At 40.1% G+C, this 25,968-nt stretch overlaps 1 protein-coding gene across 30 annotated transcripts in view; it reads left to right on the top strand.

Moving 5' to 3' along the window:
• ERBIN (erbb2 interacting protein) overlaps window positions 1-25,968 on the top strand; it is a 183,553-nt gene that overhangs the window by 41,619 nt on the left and 115,966 nt on the right. For 14 of the 30 annotated variants that reach the window (XM_085002373.1, XM_085002375.1, XM_021076792.2 and 11 more), the window contains exon 1: window positions 24,862-24,979. Coding sequence is in view for 5 of the 30 variants with exons in the window: in XM_085002372.1 (XP_084858498.1) it covers window positions 14,926-14,976 (51 nt within the window). In the remaining 25 variants the exon portion in view is untranslated. Of the gene's footprint in view, window positions 1-7,152; window positions 7,268-14,798; window positions 14,977-23,943; window positions 24,980-25,968 lie in introns of those variants that run through there. The other 16 variants (XM_021076791.2, XM_085002376.1, XM_021076797.2 and 13 more) reach the window with 3 other exon arrangements.

The following is a 25,968-nucleotide window of genomic DNA, read 5'->3' on the forward strand; positions in this document are numbered from 1 at the left end:
CACATAAGGGAGAATAGACTTAAGTGTTTATCCATTCTGAGATTTGTGCTAACGTCTGGGGACATAACTGTGAGCATATGTGTTTGGTCCCTGTATGGTCCCTGTCTTCATGGAGGTGAGAGTCTCGTGTAGAAACCAGAGCAGTGAAATACAGACAATGAAAGGTAGTACAGAGTGCCCTGAAGTACCTGGGAGGGTTTCTTAACGCAGGTTTGAGGGGCTGAGAGGCTTTCTAGGGATGTGATATCTGTATGAACTCAAGATGGGAGTTTGCCAGGTGAAGATGATGTAGCAGACCCTTCCAGGAGCAAGAGAGGGTCAGGAATGGGAAGACTGGAGCATAGAAGGGTGGAGTGCAAGAGATGATGATGAAGAGGCAGGGGCTACATCCTGAAAGGCTAGGGTCTGGACTTCTTTCTTCTTTTTTTTTTTTTTTGTCTTTTTGCCATTTCTTGGGCCGCTTCCGCTGCATATGGAGGTTCCCAGGCTAGGGGTTGAATCGGAGCTGTAACCACCGGCCTATGCCAGAGCCACAGCAACGCGGGATCCGAGCCGTGTCTGCAACCTATACCACAGCTCACGGCAACGCCAGATCGTTAACCCACTGAGCAAGGGCAGGGACCGAACCCGCAACCTCATGGTTCCTAGTTGGATTTGTTAACCACTGCGCCACGATGGGAACTCCTGGACTTCTTTCTACAGGCAATGGTGAGCCACCCCAGGGTTCTGAGCAGGAGTGACATGAGTAGATCTTTGGCCACAATGTGGAGAATGAATTGGAGAGAGACCATGGAGGAGACTGTGGCGCTAACCAGGAGAGATTTTCCAATGTTGTAGATTAACATAGTATCAGTGGGAATGGAGAAAATTGGACCCATTGAGAGGGGATCACTTAAATTACTTCTAGCTATTTCTGCCTCTAAAATTTTCCTATCTAGGTGCCACAGTGATCAATAGCAAGGAAAAGAAGTCTGGCTCAAGGACTTGCCCTCAAATAACAAGTTAGAACAAATAGCTATTTTATTTAGCCATGTTCCTTGTCAAAAAGAACATATTAAAACAAGATCCAGATAATGTGGAAAAGGAGGGAGATTAAAACCAACAGTTAAATCAATGGTAAAATGTATAAGGGCCCTTCAAACTTTTGATACTAATTGGAATGGGAATAAAAGATTACTATTTTATTTATTAATAATTCAGCTAAAGTTGGATAAGTAATGTATACAGATGTTATAAAATTTCAAGTAGGGCCAAAAAGAAAATTCTCCTTCCTAGCCCAACCTCTGCCCTTTGGGTCTCCCTCCTAAAGGCAATTACTACCAATTTCTTGTGTCTTTTTCCAAAGATATGCTATACATAAATATATGTTAGGACTTTCTGCTATGGTGCAGCAGGTTAAGGATCCAGTGTTGTCTCTGCAGTGTGTGAGTTTTATCCCCTGCCCACTGCAGTGAGAAAAAAAGAAATGGGAGTTCCTATTGTAGCTCAGTGGGTTATGAACCCAACTGTATCCATGAGGATGTGGGTTCAATCCCTGGCCTCGCTCAGTGGGTTAAGGATCTGGTGTTGCTGTGAGCTCTGGTGTAGGTCACAGACACAGCTTGTATTCTATGTTGTGGCTGTGACGTAGGCCAGCAGCTGTAGCTCTAATTTGACCCCTAGCCTGGGAACTTCCATATGCTGCAGGTGCAGCCCTAAAAGGAAGAAAGAAAGAAAGGAAGGGAGACAGGAAGAGAGAGAGAAAGGGAGGGAGGGAGGGAAATCAAGGAAGGAAGGAAGGAAAAAAAAAAACATATTATAGCATAGTATCTTGATATTTTGAGTATTGCTTTGATATTTTCTTTAGAAATGGCATGTCTATAAATATTCTCATAAATTTTTTGGTAAGTTATCCAATGATGTGATATTTTAATAACCTGTCAGTATATTTTTGTAAACAATATAGTAATTCTTTTCCAGATAAGCAGATCTCATTTCACATTTAAATAAACATTTAAGAACTTTTAGGAGTCTGTGACAAAGTGTTTCATAAATACCTTGAGAACTAGAATAAGACTTATTCATCAGTTGTTCTGCCACTGTCTCAAATTTCTTCTCTTTTCACTCTTCTGCACACTTCTTGTTCAAGTCTAGCCAAACAGAGAGCGCCTTACTACACCCATTATTGTCTTCTCTCAACCCCAACTGTATTGTGTTGAACAGTCTGCCCTTGTTTCCCTGAAAATCATCTCCATTCTATTCTTCAAAATACTTAAAAGACCAATCTCTTCCAAGAGATCGACTCTAAAATACTCCAGTCTTTAGAGATAATTTCAAATGACTCAAAGATATTGCGGATGCCTTATCTCTATTGTATTTTTGCCCCATTTTCCTCCTAAGTCTGAGGCCAACTCTCCCTCTGAATTTTCCAGTTTCAGTATATTTTCTAAATGGTAGAAACGTGACTGCTATAGATACCTCTTTATGGTTGTTTTTCTTCCCATTAACTCAAAATGCCTCCTTAAACTTCCACCCATTTGCATTTCCTACTTGTAAAATAAGATTAAGACTGTTCCCCTTTCTTTATATCAGTTGTTCACCTGCAGAACACAATCATGCCCACTACATGTCATTGCCATTCTTATCCCGGTAAACGCTTCAGTTTCTTCTGCTTTTCCTTATATAACACATTCTTTTTTAGTCTTTTGGCTAAGATTAAATGTGTATCTGAGCTATAATTTCTATATATTTCAAAATTTTGATTATGTCCTTAGCATAATCAAATGATCAGAAATGGGAGTCTGTTCTAACAAGACTCCCATAACTAATTAAACCAATTAAAATGTTCCCTGATAGAGTGAAATCCCTTTTCCAAATTAGTAGGGCCCAGGTTAGTTGTGAAAGTGAACCTTGCTGGCTTGGGTCTGTGAGGTATAAACAAAGACATTCGATGGCCACGCCCCACGTAGGTGTGGACCAGGAGTAAGAGATAGTCCTTGATGTCAAGTTAAGGCAACAGTCACACAGAGGGCAAGAATTAGACCTGAAACAAAAGATGGTTAAATTGGAGTGTCTTAAACTGTTCTTGGTTTCTGGTGGACATGCAGGGAAACCTGCATATTTCTAGTGACAATAAAACACAGGAACTCGGGGACAAGGAGCCGAATCTTTTTAAAACATCCTACCCAAGATGTTGGTCAGGGAGAGAAAGATGACAAGTGCTCAGCTGGATTGAAAAGGACTTTTACTGCTTCAAATGGGATATTCTGTGCTGATTAATGTAGCCTCAGGTGGCAGGCACTTTTTTAGTAGAGCATTACACTGTGGGCTCAGCTGAGAGTGTGGTCAGCCAAAGCCCTCAGGTTGCTTATATGAACTGTGGCTATAAGCAGTATGCACTTCTGCACTTGTGCAATTTAATCTTTCCTCTTAAATCCAGGAATTTATATTCATCCTTATTAGCATTTTTTTCTGATATTCTACCTGGTTTAGAGATAAAGCACTTTGAAGTTGGATAACCTGAGCTTGAGAGCCAGCTCATCCATTTTCTGGCTCTCTTGGGCAAACTTCTCTACCTTGATAATATTATTTTCTTAAATAACATTTTTTTTTCTTATTAGCCATATTGACTTTGTCCCTAAGTTAGTCATGTGACATCTACTTTTCCATATATCCATTCATTTATTCATTCATTCAACAAAGATGTGCTTTCCTTGTGCCAGACACTATATTAGGTATACAATAAATGCCTTTTCTGGACATCGTCACCAACTTCACTATTAAAATTGTTGCACATATCTTTTTTTTTTTGGCCAAACCTGTGGCATGTGGAAGTTCCTGGGCCAGGGACTGAACCCGTGCCACAGCAGTGACAACACTGGATCCTTAGCCCGCTGTGCCACCAGGGAATGCCAAGACATATCTCTTAACTCTAGCTTTTTCTCTAGGTGAATAAGTAGATGGAAATCCATTACTGAATATGCAAATAGTATGGTTGTTGAACCTGACATAAGTACAACTGAGTAAATTTTCCCCAGCCCACAGGCACATCTGTACAACATTTTTTGCTAAATGCTTCACTGGACAGGCAACAGAGTTCAGGACCCAGTCAGTATGATTAATGGAAAAACAAGAAGAAATGTGTGAACATATGTATTCTCCTAAGGAATATACATTTTCAAGCCTGTGTTGTGTTCAGATAATCACTGTTTTTAATAACCCCAAACTAGAATCAACCAAACAGTAGAGAAATTCATTGTGGTATATTAACTCATTGAAATAATCCATAGCAAGGAAAAGAAAAAATTATGGTTATACGTAACAACCTGGATGAATTTCACAAAATAATATTGAATGAGAGAAGCCAGACACCAAATAACACATATTATATTATTCCATTTAAATAAAGTACATTACATTTAGAATGGATAAGCTACAAGTTCCTACTACATAGCACAGGGAACTACATCCAGTCTCCTGGGATATATATGTATGACTGAGTCACTTGGCTATACAGGAGAAATTGGCACAACATTATAAATCAGTTATATTTTAATTTTTTAGAAAGAAAATAAACACACACACATGATTAAAAAAGTACAAAAACAGGCAAAATTATCTCTTTTGTTAGGAATTAGTCTAGTGGTAACCTTGGAGATACTGACCAGAGGAGAAATGAGATTCAGCCTATATTTTGTAGTACTGGTCTTCAGAGCACAAATCCATATACCGTCATGCTTACGACTTTCTGATATAAGTAAGATTTTTGTCCATAAAATATATACAAAACATGTAAAGGAGACTAAAGTTTCCTTTGCCTAAATGCATCAGCAACACCACCAAATTTGTATTTAAGTTACAAGTGATTACTCCTTCTTTCTTAAATTCCTTTCTCCTCACCTCCATGTTTTCTCAGGCCGTATACTTTCTGAGATTGGGTTGCGTGACCCAAGCATCTGGCAGCCTTTCTGCTAGACCAGATGTCAATGAATGAAAAACGAGCCAGCTCTCAAATGCACAATGTGTATCAAGTCATTCAGTTCTATAAAAGGAATACTTGATTTGATCTTCAGTGGCTGGGGTCTGGTGGCGGAAGGTGATTATGACCATGTCCGGTATTTACGCCAACCTTAATCACTCACTATGTACCAGCTGAGAACTGTGGTTCTAATAAGATGGTCCTAGCTCTATATTTAATTTCCATAAATGACTTGTTGATTATCTACATTGCAAACTTTCTGCAATAAATTTTCTTTTTCCTGGGCCAGCTTCTTCTTTTAGTCTCTTAGGCTACTTTTCCTACTGTCAAGCTGGTATGTGCCAGCAGAAATGACAAACTAATTTTGATAATAGTGTAAATCAGTGCCTTTCACTTGGGACTGATTTTGCCTCCCCAGGGAGTTATTTGGTTGTTAGGACTAGCATCTAATGATAGAAGCCAGGGAGGCTGGTAACATCCTGTCATGCACAGGGTACCAACGACAGAAACTTATCAGTTCCAAAAGGTCAATAATCTTGAAGTTGGGAAATCCTGGTCTAAATAAGAATAAAATAGGGAAGCAATTTACAACTAACAAATAGTTTCTAACTGAAGTATGAGTGACTTGGGCCTTATCTTCTATTTTGAATTCTATATTCCATGTCCTCATTCTATAGACAAGGAAAATGGACACTGAGTATACATTTATTGTTATTCGTACATGCCTTTCAGTGGGAGACACCCCTTCTTTTCAAATAAGAATGTCTAATACTGGGTATTTGCACAATGGCTGAGGCATGATTTTGGGCAGTAGAAATTTATGTGATCAAGTCTTAACCAAGAGTGTGGAAAATATTCTCAATGTCAAAATCCTCTGGATATTTTGGTTTCTGCATATTCATCCAGTATTTTTTTCATTGTAAGCATATTTTGATTTTATTTTTAATTTTTTTAATTTAATTTTTTTGTAGTATAGTTGATTTACAATGTTGTATTAGTTTCAGGTATACAGCAAAGTGAATCAGTTATACATATTGAGTAGATTTTCCTGTACTATACAGTAGGTTCTTGTTAATAACCTATTTTATATAGTACTGAGTGTATGTTATTCCCCTCTTCCCAATTCTTCCCTCCCCATCCAGTTTTTACGTATTCTTTCTATGTCTCAAAGGCCTATTTCAGTCTCTTCTTTCGACTCTGATTAACTGAGTCACTTGCATGCTCAGACTTCAGTTCTGCATGACTGGACAAGTTCTTGGAATGAACCTTACTTTCTCATCCTTATTCTAAAAGTATTGTTAATATTGATAATTTTAATTGCTTTTCACATTTCTTTCAGGAGTGAACTTGCAGTGCTCTTAAATTTATATTTGTTTGGACAGTTCTGGAAATAGCATTTCTTCTTTTAAATGAATAAATACCTTTTATTTGGGAAAATTAAGTCAATACAATGGGAAGTTAAAAGCAGACTCCCTATAGAGAAACCTTTTTATTTTGCGGCTCTTCATTTGCATTTCAAAACCCAGGTAGCTTACTGCATTCCAAACTTGAGTCTACAGTGTCTGAAGGGCCAGCCGAGAGGCCCAAAGAAATGTACTCCCATTTAATAGTCCATCCAGGACCGGTTTGGATTTGGAATTCATAATGTTCATCTAAGGGAATGGATTGGTTCCTGGAGCCTTGCAGGAGCTCTAAGCTTTAAAAAAGCAGCAGGGGTGGGGTGGGCAAATTCTACTAACTCTTTTTTTTTTTTTTTTGGCCATCCCAAAGTATATGGAATTTCCGGGCCAGGGATCAGATATGAGTCACAATCTCAACCTAACCATCAACTTCAGCAATGCAGATCCTTAACCTACCGTCCCGGGGCCAGGGATGGAACCCGTGTCCCATAGCCCCCAAGATGACACAGATCCCATTGCTCCACAGTAGGAACTCTAAATTCTATTAACTCTTAACCAGAACTCACTTCTGATGATTCTGCAATATGAGGAACAAGTAGGGATTGGGTCTTAGGACCAGCCTGCTGCCATGGGAATATACTAACAAAGTACAATTAAGCTTTCAAATTGGAAGATGAATGTTTCTTAAACTCAGGCCTTACCTGAACCCTGATCCTCTCCCCATACCTTGGAGAATCAGAAGGTACTGGGTTTAGAAAGGTAATTATGTGATTTTTTTTTTTTTTTTCCCTCCAGCATTTCTAGAAAGCTGCTGACCTTATCCTGGAAAAAGGTGTTCAAAACACTTTGTACCAGAGTTCCTGTTGTGGCACAGCAGAAACAAACCTGACCAGTATTCATGAGGATGCAGGTTCGATCTCTGGCCTCCCTCAGTGGGTTAAGGATCTGGCATTGCTGTGAGCTGTGGTGTAGGTCGCAGGTGTGGCTCAGATCCTGCTTTGCTGTGGCTGTGACGTTGACTGGCAACTGTAGCTCCAATTAGACTGACCCCTAGCTTGGGAACTTCCATATGCCCTGAGTGCAGCCCTAAAAAGCAAAAAAAAAAAAAAAAAAAAAAAAAAAAAAAAAAAAAGAAGAAGTAAGGAAAAGAAAGAATGAATGAACGAACGAAAGAAAAGAAAAAAGAAAAAAAATACTTTGTACCTTCCTGTTGACTCTCTATCCAGCTGAAATGGAGTAAATATATCATGGTTATCTTTATTTGACTTGACTATTAAAAATAATAATCCACTATAAATCAACTATAATGGAAAAAATTAAAATATATAAAAATTAATAATCATGGAAATGATTTCTATTCAAAGCAAAATTAACCAATTTTAAAAATAGCAGAAATATAAAAGTTTACAAGTAAATGTGGGGAATTCCTGTTGTGGCTCAGTGGGTTAAGAACCTGACATAGCTTGTCTACGAAGATGCAGGTTCAATCCCTGGCCTCCCTCAGTAGGTTAAGGATCTAGAATTGCCGCAAGCTGTGATGAAAGTTGTAGATGTGGCTTAGATCCAGTGTTGCTGTGGCTGTAGCATAGGCCTACAGCTGCAGCTCTGATTTGACCCCTAGCCTGGGAACTTCCATATGCTGCAAGTGCAGCCATAAAAAGAAAAAAAAAAAAATTAAATCAATCTATAAAAAATAAAGACAGACTGAAACAATTAAATCTAACTTGAGCTGAAATAAATTAATGAATTGAAACAGATGAACTCAACACCAAGTCAGTGATACAAAAAGACACAACAAAAAACATACAAAGAAAATAATTTTTTCAAGGATACCACCTTACCAAAACATATTCTAAGAATAAAGAGAGGTATAAAGAAATCATACACTGTAGTCTGTATCTGTATTGGTAGAGGCAATATGGCTATTATTATTTTGAAACTATCTTAAATATACTATAAATTAATGCAGATAAGGAATTATGTCAACATTAGGAAGCAGGTTTTCAGTGTAAAAGAAACAAGTAGAAAATCAAAGAATCTAAGCTAAAAAAAAAAACAAAAAAACTTCAGGGTTATAGTGTTACAATGTCCTATTTGAATTAGAAATATCATTACTATCAGTAGGTTTTTCCCTTTTCAAGTGTAGGCATTTCCTACTACTACCTAGTGGAAAGGCCTAGAAGCAGTGACAACCCAGTAGCATCATGAAATGCTTGATTCAGGCAACAATCATCATTGAATGAATCTGTTAGTTGAAAGGTGAATGGGAACTTTGCCATGAGGGATAATAAGGCCATCAGCACATGACTGATCAGTCTTAGCATCTCTAAAAGTGGAACATCCAGATGTTCCCTGCTTTTTGTTGTGATGCCTCATGAAGCACACAGCACTTATCAACTATCCCTGTGGGGAGGAAAAGTTGACTGAATCTAATCAATTCTTTTGATTCAACTTTCATTTACAGGAACTACAGGGGATAAAGGAGCAAGTTAAATAACACCACATTCCTCAGACAACTTATCTGGCTTCTGCAACTAGTTAATGGCATAAGGGAAAGGGGAGGTGAGGGAGTGACAGTTTTAGATGAAAAGAAGAAAAGAGGCATAATGACCAAATACTGTTATGTAGACATTGTTGAAATTTTTATTCTAAGAACTGTAAAAATGCATTTTTGAGGCAATCAGGACATTTGATTATGGTCTGGACATTAGATGATGCCAGAGAATTATTATTAATTTTGTTAAGTGTGATAATGAAATTTTGGTAATGTAGGAAAATGTCTATTTTTAAAATATATTCATACTGAAGCATCAGATGATACTTGACATGACCCAATGTCTGGGAGGTGGTTTAAAATATTTCAGCTAAGAAAAAAAAAAAAAAAAGAGGGAACAGATAAAGCAAATGTGGCAAAAATTTTAATGTGTTGAATTTGGATAAGGTACATGCAAGTTCATTGTACAGTCTAGCTATTCTAGAATGTATTTGAAATTTTCAGATACAAAAAAATTTTCTCTAAAAAAATTTATATCTGTTTTGGTTACTATTGTTATGTAATATATCACCCCAAAATGTGCTGGCTTAAATGATTATATCTCATCTTTTCTCTGGGTTGGAAATTTGGGAAGAGCTTGTCTGGGCAGTCGTGGCTCGCATAATTTCTCAGGTATTGGTGGCTGGAACTGTAACAGAATGAAGTGGGAGGCAGGGGCAGGGCAGGGGAGAGTGGGAAGAGAGGCTGGAACAGCTTGAGAATGGCCAGGCAGCTCTTTCTCAATTCCTGTATGTAGTCATAGGGCCTCTCCGTGTGGTCTCCCCATGTGAGCTAATTGGACTTTTCTCACACTTAATGGTCTCAGTGTAGACAGAGCGTTTACTTGGTAGCTAATGTTTTCTAAAGCCAATATTCCAGTGAACAAAGTGGAAGCCCATTGCCTTTTATGCCTGCACCTGGGAAGTCTCCTCAGTGTCATTTCCTCTGTATTCCAGTGGAAGCAGAAGGAAAAGCCAGTCCATTTTCAAGGAGAGAGTTCACAGACTACATTTTTGCTGAGAAGACTGTCAAAGAATTTGCACACGTATTTTTTCAAACTGCCACATCATCCCACACATCTGGTGAACAGTCCTCAACTCAAAAGACCAAGAAAGAATTGACAGTCTATTTATCATGGTTACTCATAAGCAGGGACTTTTTTGATTCCTAAGACCATGAAACAACTGATTCCTTCTGAGGTTCCCAGATAGCTTATAGATTTAACTAAAACTTTGTAATATGGTATCTTTTAAATCATCTTGTGAGGTATCACATGTGAAATGCCCATCCGAGTACTGGGTCCACAAATGTGGGTGATATCTGATACAGGTTTAAATCCCTCAGGTTTTTTTATACTATATTTATTACAGGTGAGCACACCATTAGTAAGTTGTAGTTGGTGACCTCACAATTCTCTGAAGTCTTGGCAGAGTTATAGTTTGTAGGAGGAATGGAACCTCTGTTGAAACTAAAATTTATTCTAAAATGTTGCAGTTGAGGAGTTCCCATTGTGGCTCCATGGAAATGAACCCAGCCTAGTATCCATGAAGATGTGGGTTCAATCCCTGGCCTTGCTCAGTGGGTTAAGGATTCAGCATTGCTGTGAGCTGTGGTGTAGATCACAGACGTGACTTGGATCTGGCATTGCTGTGGCTGTGGTGTAGGCCAGCAGCTGCAGCTCTGATTCAACCCCCCGGCCTGGGAACTTCCATATGCCACACCTGCAAACTGCCCCCCTCGCCTCCCCTCAAAATGTTGCAATTGAGCCATAATTGGACACAACAGGGAGTGTGAATGGTTGTATAGGCCAGAGTGCCTGTTTTGTTTTCCACTTAGCTTTTCCTTTCCATCAGTTTTCTTCTTCCCCAGATTGCCTTTTAAAATACTTTCCTGAGCAACAGAAAAATAGGAGCATCTCCCTTATGTGAAGTATGAATGTGTCAAGCCAAAGCTTTTTATAGAATACTAATAATGTTTAGAATCCAATCTGTTTTAAAATATTTCTGAAGATCAAGCAAAACACACACCAGATTTTTGCGTCTATAAGCTGCCTCAAGGAGTTCCCTGGGTGCTTAGCTGGTGAAGAATCCAATGGCTCTTGTTAATGCTGTGGTGCCAGTTCAATTCCTGACCTGGGAGCTTCTCCAAGATCTAAGCACAAGCAAAAAAAAAAAAAAAAAAAAAAAAAAAAAGACAAAGCCTCAGATATTCTTTTTCAATCTTAAAAGTCAAAGATGACCTTAAATTATGGTGAAATGTAAGTTAATGTGTAATTTCCCCAAGTGATAGAGATGTTGCAGATAATTCCTATAGTTATGGAAAAAAGAAAATCTAATACTCTTTTCCCCTTAAATTTAATACTTACTGTTCTAAAATTTTATTTTCCCTTAAAGGTCTCAAAATTAAAAGTCACATGGGAATTCCCCGGTGGTGCAGCAGGTTAAGTATTTGACTTTGCCTCTGCTGTGGCTTTGGTCACTGCTGTGGCATGGATTCAGGCCCTGGCCTGGGAACTTCCACATGCTCTGGGTATGGTCTAAATAAATAAATAAAATTACAAGCCATATAAACAATGGGCTAATTATAAATATATGTTTATTAAATACTTTATTACTTTTCATTGATTTTACTGTATTAACAACAATAAAATTACATTCTTCAAACTCATCACTAATATAGACTGCCTATGCTTATAATCATTATATAAAATTTAGTGCCTTCACTTTTCCTGTTGAATAGCCTTTATTTACCTAGGAATATTTGTGGAATTGATAGTTTCATATACTTTTGTCTAATAAGCTTAAGAACTCCATTGTCCCCATCAGTCAATGATATATTGTAGGGCATAAAATTTCAAAGGTTCAAAGGCTGATGGCCAAGTTCAATTGTGATTTTTATTTTGCAGGCAAAAAAATTATGTATATTATACACACGCACAAATGAAATTATAAACAGATAAGTCTAGAATGGTCTAAAAGTTTATTTATATTCTCTGCATAATGACTTATTTATCTTTTAAGTCATGTCCTATAAGAAAAACACTTTTTTTGTAGATGAAGTTTTATTGAAATCAAGAGTAGGCCAAAAAAAAAAAGGAATTACTACATATATTTTCTTTATTATATTCTTTGTGGAATATGTTCTGGCGAAATAGAAGGCATTACGGAAATCATTTAACTGAGGACGAAATTCTCTTCTGCACAAAACTCTCATTGATGTCAGTGGGAGTTCTGTGAATGGAACAAATGTTGAACTTGACCCTGTAATGTTTAAACTGCAGTCCTCCCTGTTCTTGGCAGAGCCTGGCTTCCCACTGAAAGGCGCTCTAGTCTGTGCAGGGATTACACAGCGGGTTAATAGTCTAGTTTTTTGCTTCTTTTGGACCAGCAGATGAAACACATAATACTTTCTTTTAGGGCTATTAAATACTTTTAAACACAAAAGACTTTAAATGAGGTGGTATAAGAAGCTAAAAGGTAGAGTTTGTGGATGGAAATTTTTGTTGGTAATGATTTTAAAACTATCCTCTCTACTAGTGGCTCAGAAGCATCAATGAGTCATGTATATGTTAAAGGGAAAGAGAACACCAAGATGTTAGACACCACTTAGCATTTCGGTATTGATGCCATGCTTATTTTATTTTTGTTATATTCCATTAGACATCTGTGAGGAATGATTATCAGCAAGATTCCAGTGCAGATGGTTTTTGGTACACCGAGATGGAGTGATTATAAATGAGGCTAAGAGAAAACACAGTATCATCACTTCAGGGTAAACTTCTAGTAACAAAATGGAATAGGTTATTTTTTTATTCTGTCCCACAAGTAAAGAACACGTGACTCTAGTTATGGATCTTGCACAATCATTTACTGCTGCTATACAAAAATGAGTATTATGTTTTGGAGAAAAGCTTTTGAAATGACCTAGTCTCTAGAGTTACACTCAGGCACTTGAATAACACCATTATTAAGGTCTTATTTTTAGTTGTCTGCACTTGATGGGATATTTTCCTCTTATTTTGTATGCTTTTCAACAATGTCTACATGTTGCCTTTAAATAGAGAGAGGGGAAAAAAAAGAGAAGAAAATAAAGGGAGCAGAGGGAGAGGAAGATGAAGAAACAGGAAGTATTTTGAGATGAAATTAAAGTTGCTTTGTTTTTATTCAGCAGAAGGTTGTGAATTATGAAAAAAAAAAAATCCCCAATGACTAAAAGTGAAAATGTTGTCTTATATAAGATGTGAAAAATCTACTGGTACAGGAATTAATAGTAGTTACAAGACTGCATAGAATTTAATGATTAGCATTTAACCCTTTAGTCTCAAACTGCTGGGTTCATATTCCAGCTCTACAACTTCCTACCTAGCCTCCTAATCTTGTTCAGGTTTCCTGTTAATTGGGGTCATAATTTATTACTCTGAAGAAGTATTGACGAAGAAGAGGGAGTGGAGAGCTTGGGAGTTTGGGGAAGCCAGGCTGTGCTGTTGGGATCAGCTGTGGAAGTCATATATAGTCACCCCTTGGTATCCATGGGGGGATTAGTTGCAGTATCCCCCGCAGATACCAAAATCCACAGATGCTCAAGCCCCTTATGTAAAATGGCAGCGGACAGTTGGTCCTCCTTATCTGTGGATGCGTGACCACAAAGGACTGACTGTATTTGTTACCAAGGTAGCTGAGAAGGACACTTGGGAGCCATGAGGCTCTGGGTGTCCCAAGGCAGTTTCCAGGCACTCCTGGGTTCCACTACTTTTCTATCCAAGAAGCTCCTGGTACAGCAGGACCCCCTTTCCTGGGGATATCAGACTCACTCAGAAACTGAATGGTCACTAGCAATTTTTGTTCTTTTTTTAAACTAATTCGGGACTGTTGATGGATAGAAAGAGAGAGGGAGATTATAGACTGCTTTAGTTTATCCACACTCCACTAACTGTTGATTTTTTTTTTAACTTTCCCCCCAAAATCTTTCCCCCCAAAATCTGATTTTGTGGCTTTTAGGAGAGTTTAAGCTTAATTTGTTTTTTTCTCTACTTGCTCTTTTTAGTAATTTGAAACTCTCATTTTCCTTCTACCTTAATCTGTTCTGTTTCCTACAAATTTATTTTTAATCTTTTTTTTTTTTTTTCTTTTAGCCATTTCTAGGGCCGCTTCTGCGGCATATGGAGGTTCCCAGGCTAGGGGCCTAATCAGAATTGTAGCTGCTGGCTTACACCGGAGCCATAGCAACACGGGATCCGAGCTGTGTCTGCGACCCACGCCACAGCTCACGGCAACGCCAGATCCTTAACCCACTGAGCAAGGCCAGGGATTGAACCTGCAGCTTCACGATTCCTAGTCGGATTCATTAACCACTGCGCCACGATGGGAACTCCCCCCCCACCACCCCTTTTTAAAAAAATTTTTATTTTCCGGCCGCATCCATGGCATACGGAAGTTCCCAGGCCAGGGATCCAACCTGCACCATAGCAGCGACCTGAGCCACAGTGACCATGCCAGATCCTTAACCCGCTGAGCCACTGAGAACTACTGTGTTAGTCTTTTTTAATAAATTGTTTTAAGCCTACTTTTTTTTGACTCTTACTTGATCCCATGTTTTTTCCCCTATTGCTTATCTTTATAATAGTTGGCAGGAAGCAAGTCCAAGGAATGTGAAGGGTTGAGAGAGAGTTCACCTTATAGAGGCAGAAGGAGAGGTTTCCTTTCCCTCCTCACTCCTGTGGCTAGTCCTGCACTTGCCTCCTTAGATTCTTCGCAGGATTTTCCAGTCCCAACAGAACCCTACTCCATCAACCTGAGGGAATTTGGGAGTTGATTCCCTTCAGGGCCTTTAACTCATTACACAAATAGCACTTGAAAAAAATTTTTTTTAAATTGAAGTCTAGTTGTTTACAATGTTGTGTTATTTTCAGGTGAACAGCAAAGTGATTCCCGTGTATCTGAATCTGTTCTCTTGACTCCCAGCCAAGTGATCTTTCCAAATGGCCATCTTTCCCAGAGGTTGTTCCTAAAGACTGCTAAGAGTTAAGGAGAAAAGTCATGAACCCTTCCCATGAAAAAGATGCAGACATCAGCATTAATTCTCCAAGCGTGAGTAAATTTTGCAAGAAAAAAAATTTCAACCATTTCCTTCTTGTATATATATATATATATATTTCCTTCATACACACACACATAAGAACATATGTATTTGGTTTCGGAGTATTTCCCATTATAGTTTATTATAAGCTATTGAGTATATTTCCCTGTGCTATGTAGTTAAGTCCTTGTCCATTTTATATATAGCAGTGTATCTGTTAATCCCAAACTCCCAATTTATCACCCTCTACCCCAGTTAGCACTTTTGATTTGCTAGAACAATTTGATACCATTTCATTACGTTCAGCCCTTATTTGAGGAAACTAGAACCTTAAAATCTATGGTTACCAAAATGTATAATTTTTTCATACAATGATTTTTATTTTTTCCATTATAACTGGTTTACAGTGTACTGTCAATTTTCTACTATATAGCAAGGTGACCCTGTTACCCATACATGTATACATATGTTTTTTTCTCATATTATGCTCCATCATAAGTGACTAGAAATAGTTCTCAGTGCTACACAGCAAGATCTCACTGCTTCTCCATTCCAAAGGCAATAGTTTGCATCTATTAACCCCAAATTCCCAGTCCATTCCACTCCTTCCCCGTCCCCCTTGGCAACCACAAGTCTGTTCTCCATGTGCATGATTTGCTTTTCTGTGGAAAGGTTCATTTGGGCTGTATATTAGATTTCAGATATAAGTAATATCGTATGGTATTTGCCTTTCTCTTTCTGACTTAGTGTGAGAGTGTCTAGTTCCATCCATGTTGCTGCAAATGGCATTATTTGGTTCTTTTTTGTGGCTGAGTAGTATTCCACTGTGCATATATACCACATCTTCTTAATCCATTCATCTGTCAAGATGGACATTTAGGTTGTTTCCATGTCTTGGCTATTGTGAATAGTGCTGCAGTGAACATGCCGGTGCATGTGTCTTTTTCAAAGAAAGTTTTGTCCAGATATACAAAGTATATCATTTTTGCAATTTGGCAAACTGTGGTGGATACATATCCAGAAGCCTGGCGGTCTGGCTTGGGGAATACACCCAAAGAGAGGCTCACTAGTGTGTGGCCAGGCCTGACCCTTTGGAAAGCAGCGCCAGAAAGATTGTGTCTAGTTTCTAGGGCCGTGTTTTAGTAAGTTTAATTCCAATTTACTTGTCATCAGATTGGCTCACTTCCCTTTCTGTCGAGGGCATAGGAACACCCTTTTGGTTACCCCACTAGAGTTCCTTTTGATCACCGAGATTGCTGAAAAGGATTTATCACCCCAGCTACAACAACAACAGCAAAAACTGACTAGAGTTTCAGAAATCCAGGTTTTTTGTTTGTTTTTTTAGTGCCACATGCTTGGCATATGGAGGTTCCCAGGCTAGAGGTTCAATCGGAGCTACATCCATCGGTCTACACCACGGCCACAGCAATGCAGGATCTGAGCTGCATCTGTGACCTACACCACAGCTCACCGTAACCCCAGATTCTTAACCCTCTGAATGAGGCCAGGGATTGAACCCACAACCACATGGTTCCTAGTCAGATTCGTTTCCGCTGTACCATGATGGGAACTCTTCCAGGTTTTTAAATGCGGCTGCTCCTTACCTTTCAAGGCCCTGGGATGTTTCAAATGTTTTTTGGCTCTTTGTATTTCGTATGTGTGTGTATTGCTGGTTTATATATTTTATGGATACTTTTATATTGGATGCTGGCTTTGTAAGAGCTCTTTATATATCATGGATATTAACTATTGTTTCTTATATATGTTCTATTTTCTCTCAAAATGTTATTTGTCTTTTAACTTTGTTTATGGTGTCTTTTATCAATAGAAGTTTCAATAATTTAAGTAGTTATATCTATCAAACTCTTCTTTGTTTCTGGTTGCTCTGTGTTTGGATTGCTATGTAGTGGCAATGTGGTATATACAAATACCTACTAAACTGGAAGAGAATTGGGTTCTAATTATGGCTCTGCTACTGGTCTTTTAACCTAAGTTCTGTCACCTATAAAATGGAACTAGACTAAACAGCAGATGACTTCTATTCTAAGGTCTATTTCCTGCTTATTCAACCACTACTGAAAATTCTCAGATTCTAGAGTTTTAAAAGCTTATTTTCTGTAAGTAGGCCAAATATTTTTCCTGAAACTAACACTTCTAATTTGCCTAGCAACATTTTCATAGTGTAAGATCTAGCCAGTGTCTGAATTATCCAAAGGTCTGCATTTTTGGCACCTGAATTGTCTTGAATTTTTATATAAAATTTGATGAGTTATACCCATCTCCTCTTATAGGATAAAAACTTTTATAGAGAATAGACACCACATTTAATATATAAAGTATGCATACCATAGAGCCACTAAGCCAATGGATGTTAAATATGGCTTATGATACTTTATTGGTGATAATGATAAAATATATCACTACTAATGTAGGAGGAAAAAATGGCTTTTATTTATGTAGTGTTTATAGTATGCTTTCATGTGCATCATCTCATTTGGTGCCCACAATAAATGTATGAAGTAGATAATACAGAGCCTTATTTTCCATTTGCTAGATCGTGAACTATTGTACAGAGAGATTAAATGATTTTTTCCAAGGTCACCAGCTAGTAAATGCTAATATACCTGTGCCAAAAATTTTCGGAAAGATGACAATATTGACAAGAAAGAATTTATTAGTTAGGTTTCATTACTACAGAAGAAAATAGAAATATCAGTTATCTATGAAGTGGGATAACTAGAAATCAGGTAAATGAAATAAAATATCAAGAATGAAAAAGAAAAATTACATTTGAAAATTATAAAGTATTTAAGCTATTTCTTCTCTGTGTATTTATTTCTACATAAAAAGTACAAACCCTTTGGGAATAAATGATATTTCTATTAAGTTTGATATGCTATATAGCAGGAAATATGAAAAATATCTTAGAGAAAGTTTCATATAAGAAAACAAAAACCCTCAGAGGGAGTTTCCCAAGGTAGAAGGAAGAGAAATTCAGCATCTGTTTTAAGGAAAAAAATGGCAGAACAAATAAATTAAGAGTAATTAAAAACTAAGAGAACTAAAATACTCTATGACTGATATGTTGGTTAACATAAATTTAATGGCATAAAACAAAGGGGTTGGACTAGGGAAAAGAGAAGAGTGAGAAAACATTTTAAAACATGTTATTTAGGTCAGTATTTTTTAGATATTTGCAGTCACCAGAAAATAAAATTCTTTCCAAGGGAAGAAAGAATGAGTTAAAGTATATTCAAAATTATTTTAGAAAATCCATTTGAGAAATATCATTTTCCAAATACTGATTAAACAAGATTTAGGTGCAATTTATTTAGTATTCTGATTATGATATGGCCACCATCAACAAATAGAGATGAATTGCTTTTACTTTGAAATAGGAATGCTATGCTGCTTAACTAAAACAAACAAACAAAAAACAAACCAGGTTTTATGTAACAGTTGGCATTTTATTTTAATTTAATTTTATTTAATTTTATTTAATTTTAATTTTATTTTATTTTATTTATTTTATTTTATTTTTGTCTTTTTGCCTTTTCTTGAGCCGCTCCTGAGGCATATGGAGGTTCCCAGGCTAGGGGTCGAATCGGAGCTGTAGCCACCAGCCTACACCAGAGCCACAGCAATGCGGGATCCGAGCCACGTCTTCAACCCATACCACAGCTCACAGCAACGCCGGATCCTTAACCCACTGAGCAAGGCCAGGGATCAAACCCACAACCTCATGGTTCTTAGTCGGATTCGTTAAACCACTGTGCCACAATGGGAAATCCATCAGTTGGCATTTTAGAGCAGGGCATTTAGCCTCTTACTACTTTTCAAATTATGTGTAATGTATGTATTGGCTATTTCATAGTATTTGATTTTAAGTAGTTTATTAAAACAAACTACTATAGGAAAAAATGTAAAGTTATATGTAGGCTTAAGTTAATAGAAATACAGCAGTTTGGGGATATTTAATAATATTTTATTAAATATTAAATAAACAATATTTACTGAAGGAAAATATTCTTAAGTGAAAGTCCACATTGAAGGGTAATAAGCAGCAGTATTTAATCTTTTCTTTTGTAGATTTAATACCGTTATGATTTAGAAAGAAATGTGCATGTGGTAATATGATTGAAACAGCTTATGATTCATCCCAAGGAAGATTTGAGAGGGGAAGTGGATCAGAAGATAGTAATAAAGTTGGAAATTATTAGGGTGATTATTTGCTGCAGTTAGTGCAGGGCAGTCCTGGTTTTACATTTCTTGTCCCTGTGTAATTATTATTAACATCTGCTTTCACTCTCAAAAGTGTTCTACCTTGGATGATATACAGTCACTTTAGAAATGGTGGAAGCATGGTACATATAATCAGTATTTCTTTTTTAATCAGTGTGTTTTATTTTTCATTTTTATTTTTTCCCTTTTAGGGCTGCACTCGAGGCACATGGAGATTTCCAGACTAGGGGTGAAACTGGAGTTGTAGCTGCCGGCCTATGCCACAGCTCATGTCAATGCCACACCCTTAACCCACTGAGCGAAGATGGGATCGAACCCACATCCTCATGGATTACTAGTTGGATTTGTTTCTGCTGCGCCATGCCAGGAACTCCAATCAGAGTGTTTTAATTGCACTGCTAATAACAGATAACATTTTTGAGTCTGCTCAGCACTATGCTAAGCATTTTATGAGCCCTGTCCTCTCAATAATCTATGGGATAGTTAATATTTTAGTCCCCTGCCTAGAGATGAGGAAGCTCAAGTTCAAGTATATAGATATTCAAGAATTTGCCCAAGGTCACACAGTAGCTGTTTCTAATTCCAGCAGTGTTGTTTTAGAAGTCACAAAAATAATCACCATACACTATTTATTTTCATCATACTTTACAAAATTCATGACATCTAAAAGAAATTTAACTTTGATAGGCTACAAAATGTACAGGTTAGAAGAAAAATCACTGGCGTTCCCGTCATGGCGCATCGGAAACGAATCCGACTAGGAACCAGGAGGTTGCGGGTTCAATCCCTGGCCTTGTTCAGTGGGTTAAGGATCCGGCATTGCCGTGAGCTGTGGTGTAGTTTGCAGACGCGGCTCGGATCTGGTGTTGCTGTGGCTGTAGGTGTACCAGCTGTAGGCTGGTAGCTACAGCTCCGATTAGATCTCTAGCCTGGGAAACTCCATATGCTGCGGGTGCGGCCCTAAAAAGACAAAAGACAAAAACAAAAAAAAAAAAAGAAAGAAAGAAAAAGAAAAAGAAAAATTATCAAGCATATACTAGAGTGGAAAACTTCAAAAATTTTAAAAAGATTTTCATAAATCGAGGCAGACTTCCCTGTGATTCATAAAATATTATTGAAAATATGTCTAAAAGGCAAAAATGTGCTATGGGAGAGATGTTTCTTTTCCCAGTGCGTTTTAAAATCCTTAATTTTAGTTCCTATATGTACTGCCCATTTTGAGCCCAAGTATTCCTTTCCCACACACTTGCCACCCTAACTTCCTGCCCTATCAAGGAAAACAGGAAAGTTAATCTCTATTAAAAATACATGTTATAATGCATTTTGATCTAATTAATCTAATGCTTCTAGACTTTCCCCCCAAATCGAACTATTCTAGTTCAAAGATTAATTTTTCATCCAGCTGCTAAAACCCAAAACAGCTATATTTTATTTTAATTTTTGCTTTTTAGGGCCACACCCACAGCATATGGAGGTTCCCAGGCTAGGGGTCTAATTGAAGCTACAGCTGCCAGCCTACACCAGAGCCATGGCAACGCCAGATTCGAGCTGCATCTGCAGCCTACACAAGCGCTCACATGGGATCCTTGCTGAGCAAGGCCAGGGATTGAACCCTCAACTTTAGGATTCCTAATTAGATTCGTTTCTGCTGGGCCACAGTGGGAACTTGCCAAAGTGGTTTTTAGATAACCAATTCTTAACTAAGTGTTGAGAAAATGAGAACGGGACAAAAGAAGAATGAGCACCCTAAACTCTTCCTTGCCCTCTTAAGTTAACTGTCTCCATAATGCTTCTGAGCAGCAGCGGGGCAGGCATTGAGAAATGACAGGGGGACCCTTTTAAAAACAGTGGAGAGGCTCTCTGCTTTTTTCCCCCATGGCTGCTCTGTGCATTCCTTGGCATACTTAAGGCCTTAAAACTTTCCTTCAGTTTTGTGGCTTATCTCTAGTAGAACTTCCCAGCCTTTGGGAAGAGGAATCCCCAAGAAAGAATTATTTAGAGAATCACAATGGGAAAGATTAAGCTACACTATCTACACATGCTTACTAGCTTATTCTCTAAGGTGGTCCTGGCGTTCAGTTAATCATTATAGAATCACAGATAGGCAGTCTTGTCTCAAGTGGGATTTTAGTTCTCCTTTTAATCATAATTGAAACATTAAGTCGATCATCAACTGTGGGAGAACTTTCAAAGGAAACTAATTTATAAAGCACAGTACAGGAATGTCTTGTATAAAAGGACAAATGGAAGATTTAGCTATATCTGTGTGTGCTGCTCATATGAGTTAGAACTAAGTAGTCAGCAATGAATAATAAAGATGAATCATTATTTCTGATTGAGTACTCTGATCATATAGCTGTTATTTCACCTTTCTGTATGAGCACAGATGTAGAATTCCTACTGAAGATACTTTACATAGGGGCTATTAAAGAAATATTTGTCAAAATAGGTAATATTGATAAATGTATCCTGGCTTCCATCAGCTTAAGGGCACTGTTTAGGGCTCATCCTTACAGTATGAGTAAATAGGACTTACTTTACAGTCCAGTGAGGGGCGCATTTGTCTGTCCTCTGCTCTCTGTAGATTGTCCCAAAGAATGAAACCACATTTCCCTCGCCTACCTACTCAGCATCAGCATATGTTATCTCTATATTCCCTTCTCTTGAAAGCTGCTTTGGGGAAACAATCTGATGAATTGGTATAAATGACTAATAAGGATTAAAATATTACCTTTCCCAGGATTACGGCTTTGTGCTAGAGAAACAAACTACTCAAAGGGATTAAACTCTAGTGGCAAAATTTCAGGTGAATTGGAGGAAGGATTGTTGATTATAGGTACTTTTCTAGCCTAAATGGTAACTGGTCAGATAGGTCCCCAGTAGGAGTCTAAGTTTAAAAAATAAATAAATAAATAAATAAAGGCTAGAGCCAGGACATATTCTAGCCCAGGGACTGGTGTGGTCCTATTTATTTAGGTTTGAGAGTGTGGCAGGGAAGTGGGTTAGGTTTACTTGAATCTATGATGCCACATTTAAAGAGGTCTTGAATCAACCGGAGACCAAATGCACCTTTAGAATCCCAGTATCCAGCTGGTCAGGCTGGTGCGGAAGACTCTCCATCCTGGGATGCTTTAACAGGGTGACATTTTCAATTGAGAGCTACACCACGAGTTTGCTCAGACTCAAACCAGCTTTTGAAAGTGGAGTAAGAAATCTTTTTGCGATGGTTAAGAATAGGTTATACAATATGCTAATTTTATATAATGGCCAAGATTCATATTCACATAAATAACTAGCTTGGCATTACTAGTATACCTGGCTGGTGTTTCTTTTCCTAACTTTCAGTTTAATGCTTTTACTTCTGATGCAGCACTGAATAAGCCTGAACATTTTGGTACCATCTGTGAACCTTCAACTTCTTCTGTAGGCTAAAGAACGGTGTTAATTCTAGCAGTTCTGAAGTGGCTGAAAGTTTCCACCTCGAGCAGAATATCTTAAATATCTGCAGTTATTTCAAATGTTTGTCACCAGTGTACGACTCACTTTGGTAAATAATTCTTTGATGTACTTTATCAACTCCTTCATTTGATTGCAAGCCAAAAATCATCTGTAGGGCATACAGCTCTTTACTCAAAGTTGGTAATAAATAATTATCTCTGGAACACAGACGGAAGAACTGAAGCAATGACTTCAGGGGCACAGAGAGTAATTACCAGCATTGTACATGGTTAAGCATGGCAGAGCCTGGGGGCGGGGAATGGTTTGTTTCGTATCTATTGCGTTCTTTCTCCGGGTAAAACAAGGCCGGCTTGTCTGTTAACATGTTTAAAGCAGGAACTGCAAAAACTGTGCAATGTTGTGGTTGAGGCGTTTTATGCCATATGTGTTGACAGAATGCCTAAGCAGCTCTCTTCTCCGCAATAAACGCAAACCCTGCCAGGCTGAATCATTAGGGCCAGTGTAATTCAACAACTGCACCATCTAAACCGCTGGGGTTGAAAGCCTACGTTGCGTTCAGAGGGTATCCAATGTTGCCTCTAACAAAGACACTATCTTGAGGCAATTTCGCGGGCCATTTTCCCCCTCTCAGCGCCAGCTTTGTCTCAGCTGGTGAGGCTGAGACTTGGAGGAACCCCAGCTGCGTTTCTGCGAGAGCAAGCTCGGAGCAAAGGCCGGCGTGGGAAGCTCCGCCGTGCTACCGCAGTGGTTTCTTGCAAACTGAGCGTGCCATTAGAGGAAGTTGGAGTGCTGCAGTTGAAAGAGATACCTGCAGGCTTAAAATCGGGGTTGGACTTGAACCCTTCGCACCGATCACTGCTGTACAAAGAAACTCAATTGGCAGGAGTGGAGGAGGCCTAGGGACTCTCTTTCTTCCAGGCTGGGCGCAGGGCAGCCGGGATCGACTTCGCCCGCATCCCCACCTTGGGCGGCTGGGGAGCAGCACGCAGGCCTCCCGGGCCTGGGCCAGAGCTGGCCTCACGCCGGACCTAGCTCGCGAACCCCCGGCCGCCGGCCCCGCCTCCCGGGCCCCCAAGACTATCACCCCCCGCTGCCGCCGCCGCCCCCCGCCGCCACCGACGTCGGCCCGCACCGCCCCCGCGCGCGGTGACTGGCTCGCGCCGGCCTCCAGCCCGGCTGTTGGAGGTTGGGGCGAAGCGGGCGGGAGGCCGCCCCGCCCCCGCCGCGGAGCCGCCGCCGCGCGCAGCCTCTTCCCCCCTCGCCGCCGGGGCGGTGGCGCTGTTGCCTCCGCGGCCTGTGAGGCAGTAACTCCCCTCCGCCCCAGCCCCCTTCCTCCTCCTTTCTCTCCGCTCCCTCCCTCCCCTCCCCTCCCCTCCCCTCCCCGCCCCTCGCAGTCTCTCGCTCGAGTGAATGTGGCGCGGCGGCGCGGGACGCAGTCTCGGCCCCTGCCGCGGCCCCGCGAGCTTGTGAGGAGACGAAGCCGCCGCCTGCCCCCACCCCCTGCGCTTCCCGGGGGAGCCACCGCCGCCAGGGAAGAAGAACGAGGAGGGGAGCGAGGGGACGGTGGCGGGAAAACAGGAGGGGGAGGAGAAGAGGGCTCGAGGGCAGGGAAGGAAGGCGGGGAGGGACGTACGGAAGGACGGACAGCCCGACGGCCGGCCGGGGGAGGGGGCCGCCATCGAGCCTGCCCGGCCCCTCGGCTCGGGCTCCGGGCGGCCGCGGCTGCGGCCGCGCGGGCGAAGGGCGCGGCAGGCGCTACCGAGACAATAACCCCGCCGCCCGGCTCCGGGGGTGGCGGCGAGGAGGCGGCGGCGGCCTAGCGCGGCCGAGGCTCTCCCAGCGCCCCGGTGGCATCTTTGCCCCCGCGGGCCAGGTTCGCCTGCCGTCGGATATCGGGGCGCGCGGGTCGCCCGGAGTCCCAGGCTCTCGGCTGACGCCCCCTGCCCTCCCCCGCCCGACGCGCGTGGAGCTGGTTTTCCGGGTTCCCCTGGACCGAGCTGGATCCTGCTGCTCGCCAAGGCAGGAAGTGAGTTTCGCACGGTAATTCCGGGCGGTGTCACGAGTGAAAAGTTTTTTTTTCGACGGAGATCCTAGTTGGGGCTGGGAAACTCCTGCAAAACTCGAGACCAGGAAGCCAGCCCGCTTCCCAACCCCCACCGGAGCCACCTACTCTTCCTACTGCGGGAGGCCACTCCACATCCGCTCTCACCGGAGAGAGAAATTCGGCTGGATCCGAAGTGACTAATGAAGGGGAGGAAATCATGTCAGGCGAAGCCTTGAAAAAGCTGTCCTGAGACACTGCCCGACCGAAAGGTAATTTTCACCCAAAGTGTCTGCGAGTCACAAAGCTCCCCGGCCAGGAAAGAGAGGAAACTTTAGTGTTTTCCACTTTTTCTCAAGTTGCCCTAAATTCTCCCTCTCTCCTGTCGGACGGGGTAGTGATTTAGGTGCAAAGCAGTAGAACTGATTTTATTCTCCTTTCTACCATCTGGACCCTGGTCATTTTAGAAGAGGTTGTAAGAATGCGGTGGGACGAAAAGTTTTAAGCAATTCCGAGGAAAGAATGCCTTTGTTCAGCAGAAGGTCCAGAAATCTTAGTTTCCCGGAACATATACAATGTATGTTTTTGATTTATTAAGTTGCTGAACCTGACAACTTTTGTTTTGGATGAAAGTTAGGTCACTGCGGCGAGCAATCGGCTGCTGTTGAGATGGCTGCCACAGTATTTGTTTATACTGTTACCGATTATTTTGCTTTTGCATTTAAATGTATATGGAGTTATTTAGTTCCAACTCTTATGACTGTGTTTCATTGGGTTTTATAAACAAAAAACTCTTTGCCGTTCTTAGTCGTTTTTTCAGGTGGGTAATATATATGTCTTCAGTAACTTGTTCTTTTCGGACATTTATAACTTTATAATACTTGTTTGGTGTTGTCTACAAGCTACTGTCTACAAGATTTTTCTTGTAACTGACCTAGTAGGGAGAAAAAGTGTTACGGCTAAAGAGTGATGATTAAAAAGCAAACATGAATGCCTGTAAGTGGTTTGATTTGTTAGGACTTCTGTGCAATTCGGAACTGAATGTATAGGAAAGGAAGTAAAACGCTTAAAACAGTGTTCATGGGCATCACAGTGATTGTGATAAATAGCTGTGCTTTTTGGTTAGCACATTATTTACATTTTTTTGTTGTTGTTGGCCCAAATGTTTTGACCGGGTCTGCCACCTAATAAGTGATGAGTATCTGCTGTGGGGGCAGGGATTAAGTGAAGCACGGTGACATTCCACCAGTCAGTTATAAAT

The sequence above is a fragment of the Sus scrofa genome, chromosome 16 (genome assembly GCF_054392235.1).
Source record: "Sus scrofa isolate SSC_HxYL_T2T_F1_AM1 chromosome 16, Sscrofa_HxYL_maternal_Yorkshire_Landrace_v2.0, whole genome shotgun sequence".
NCBI lineage: Eukaryota > Metazoa > Chordata > Mammalia > Artiodactyla > Suidae > Sus > Sus scrofa.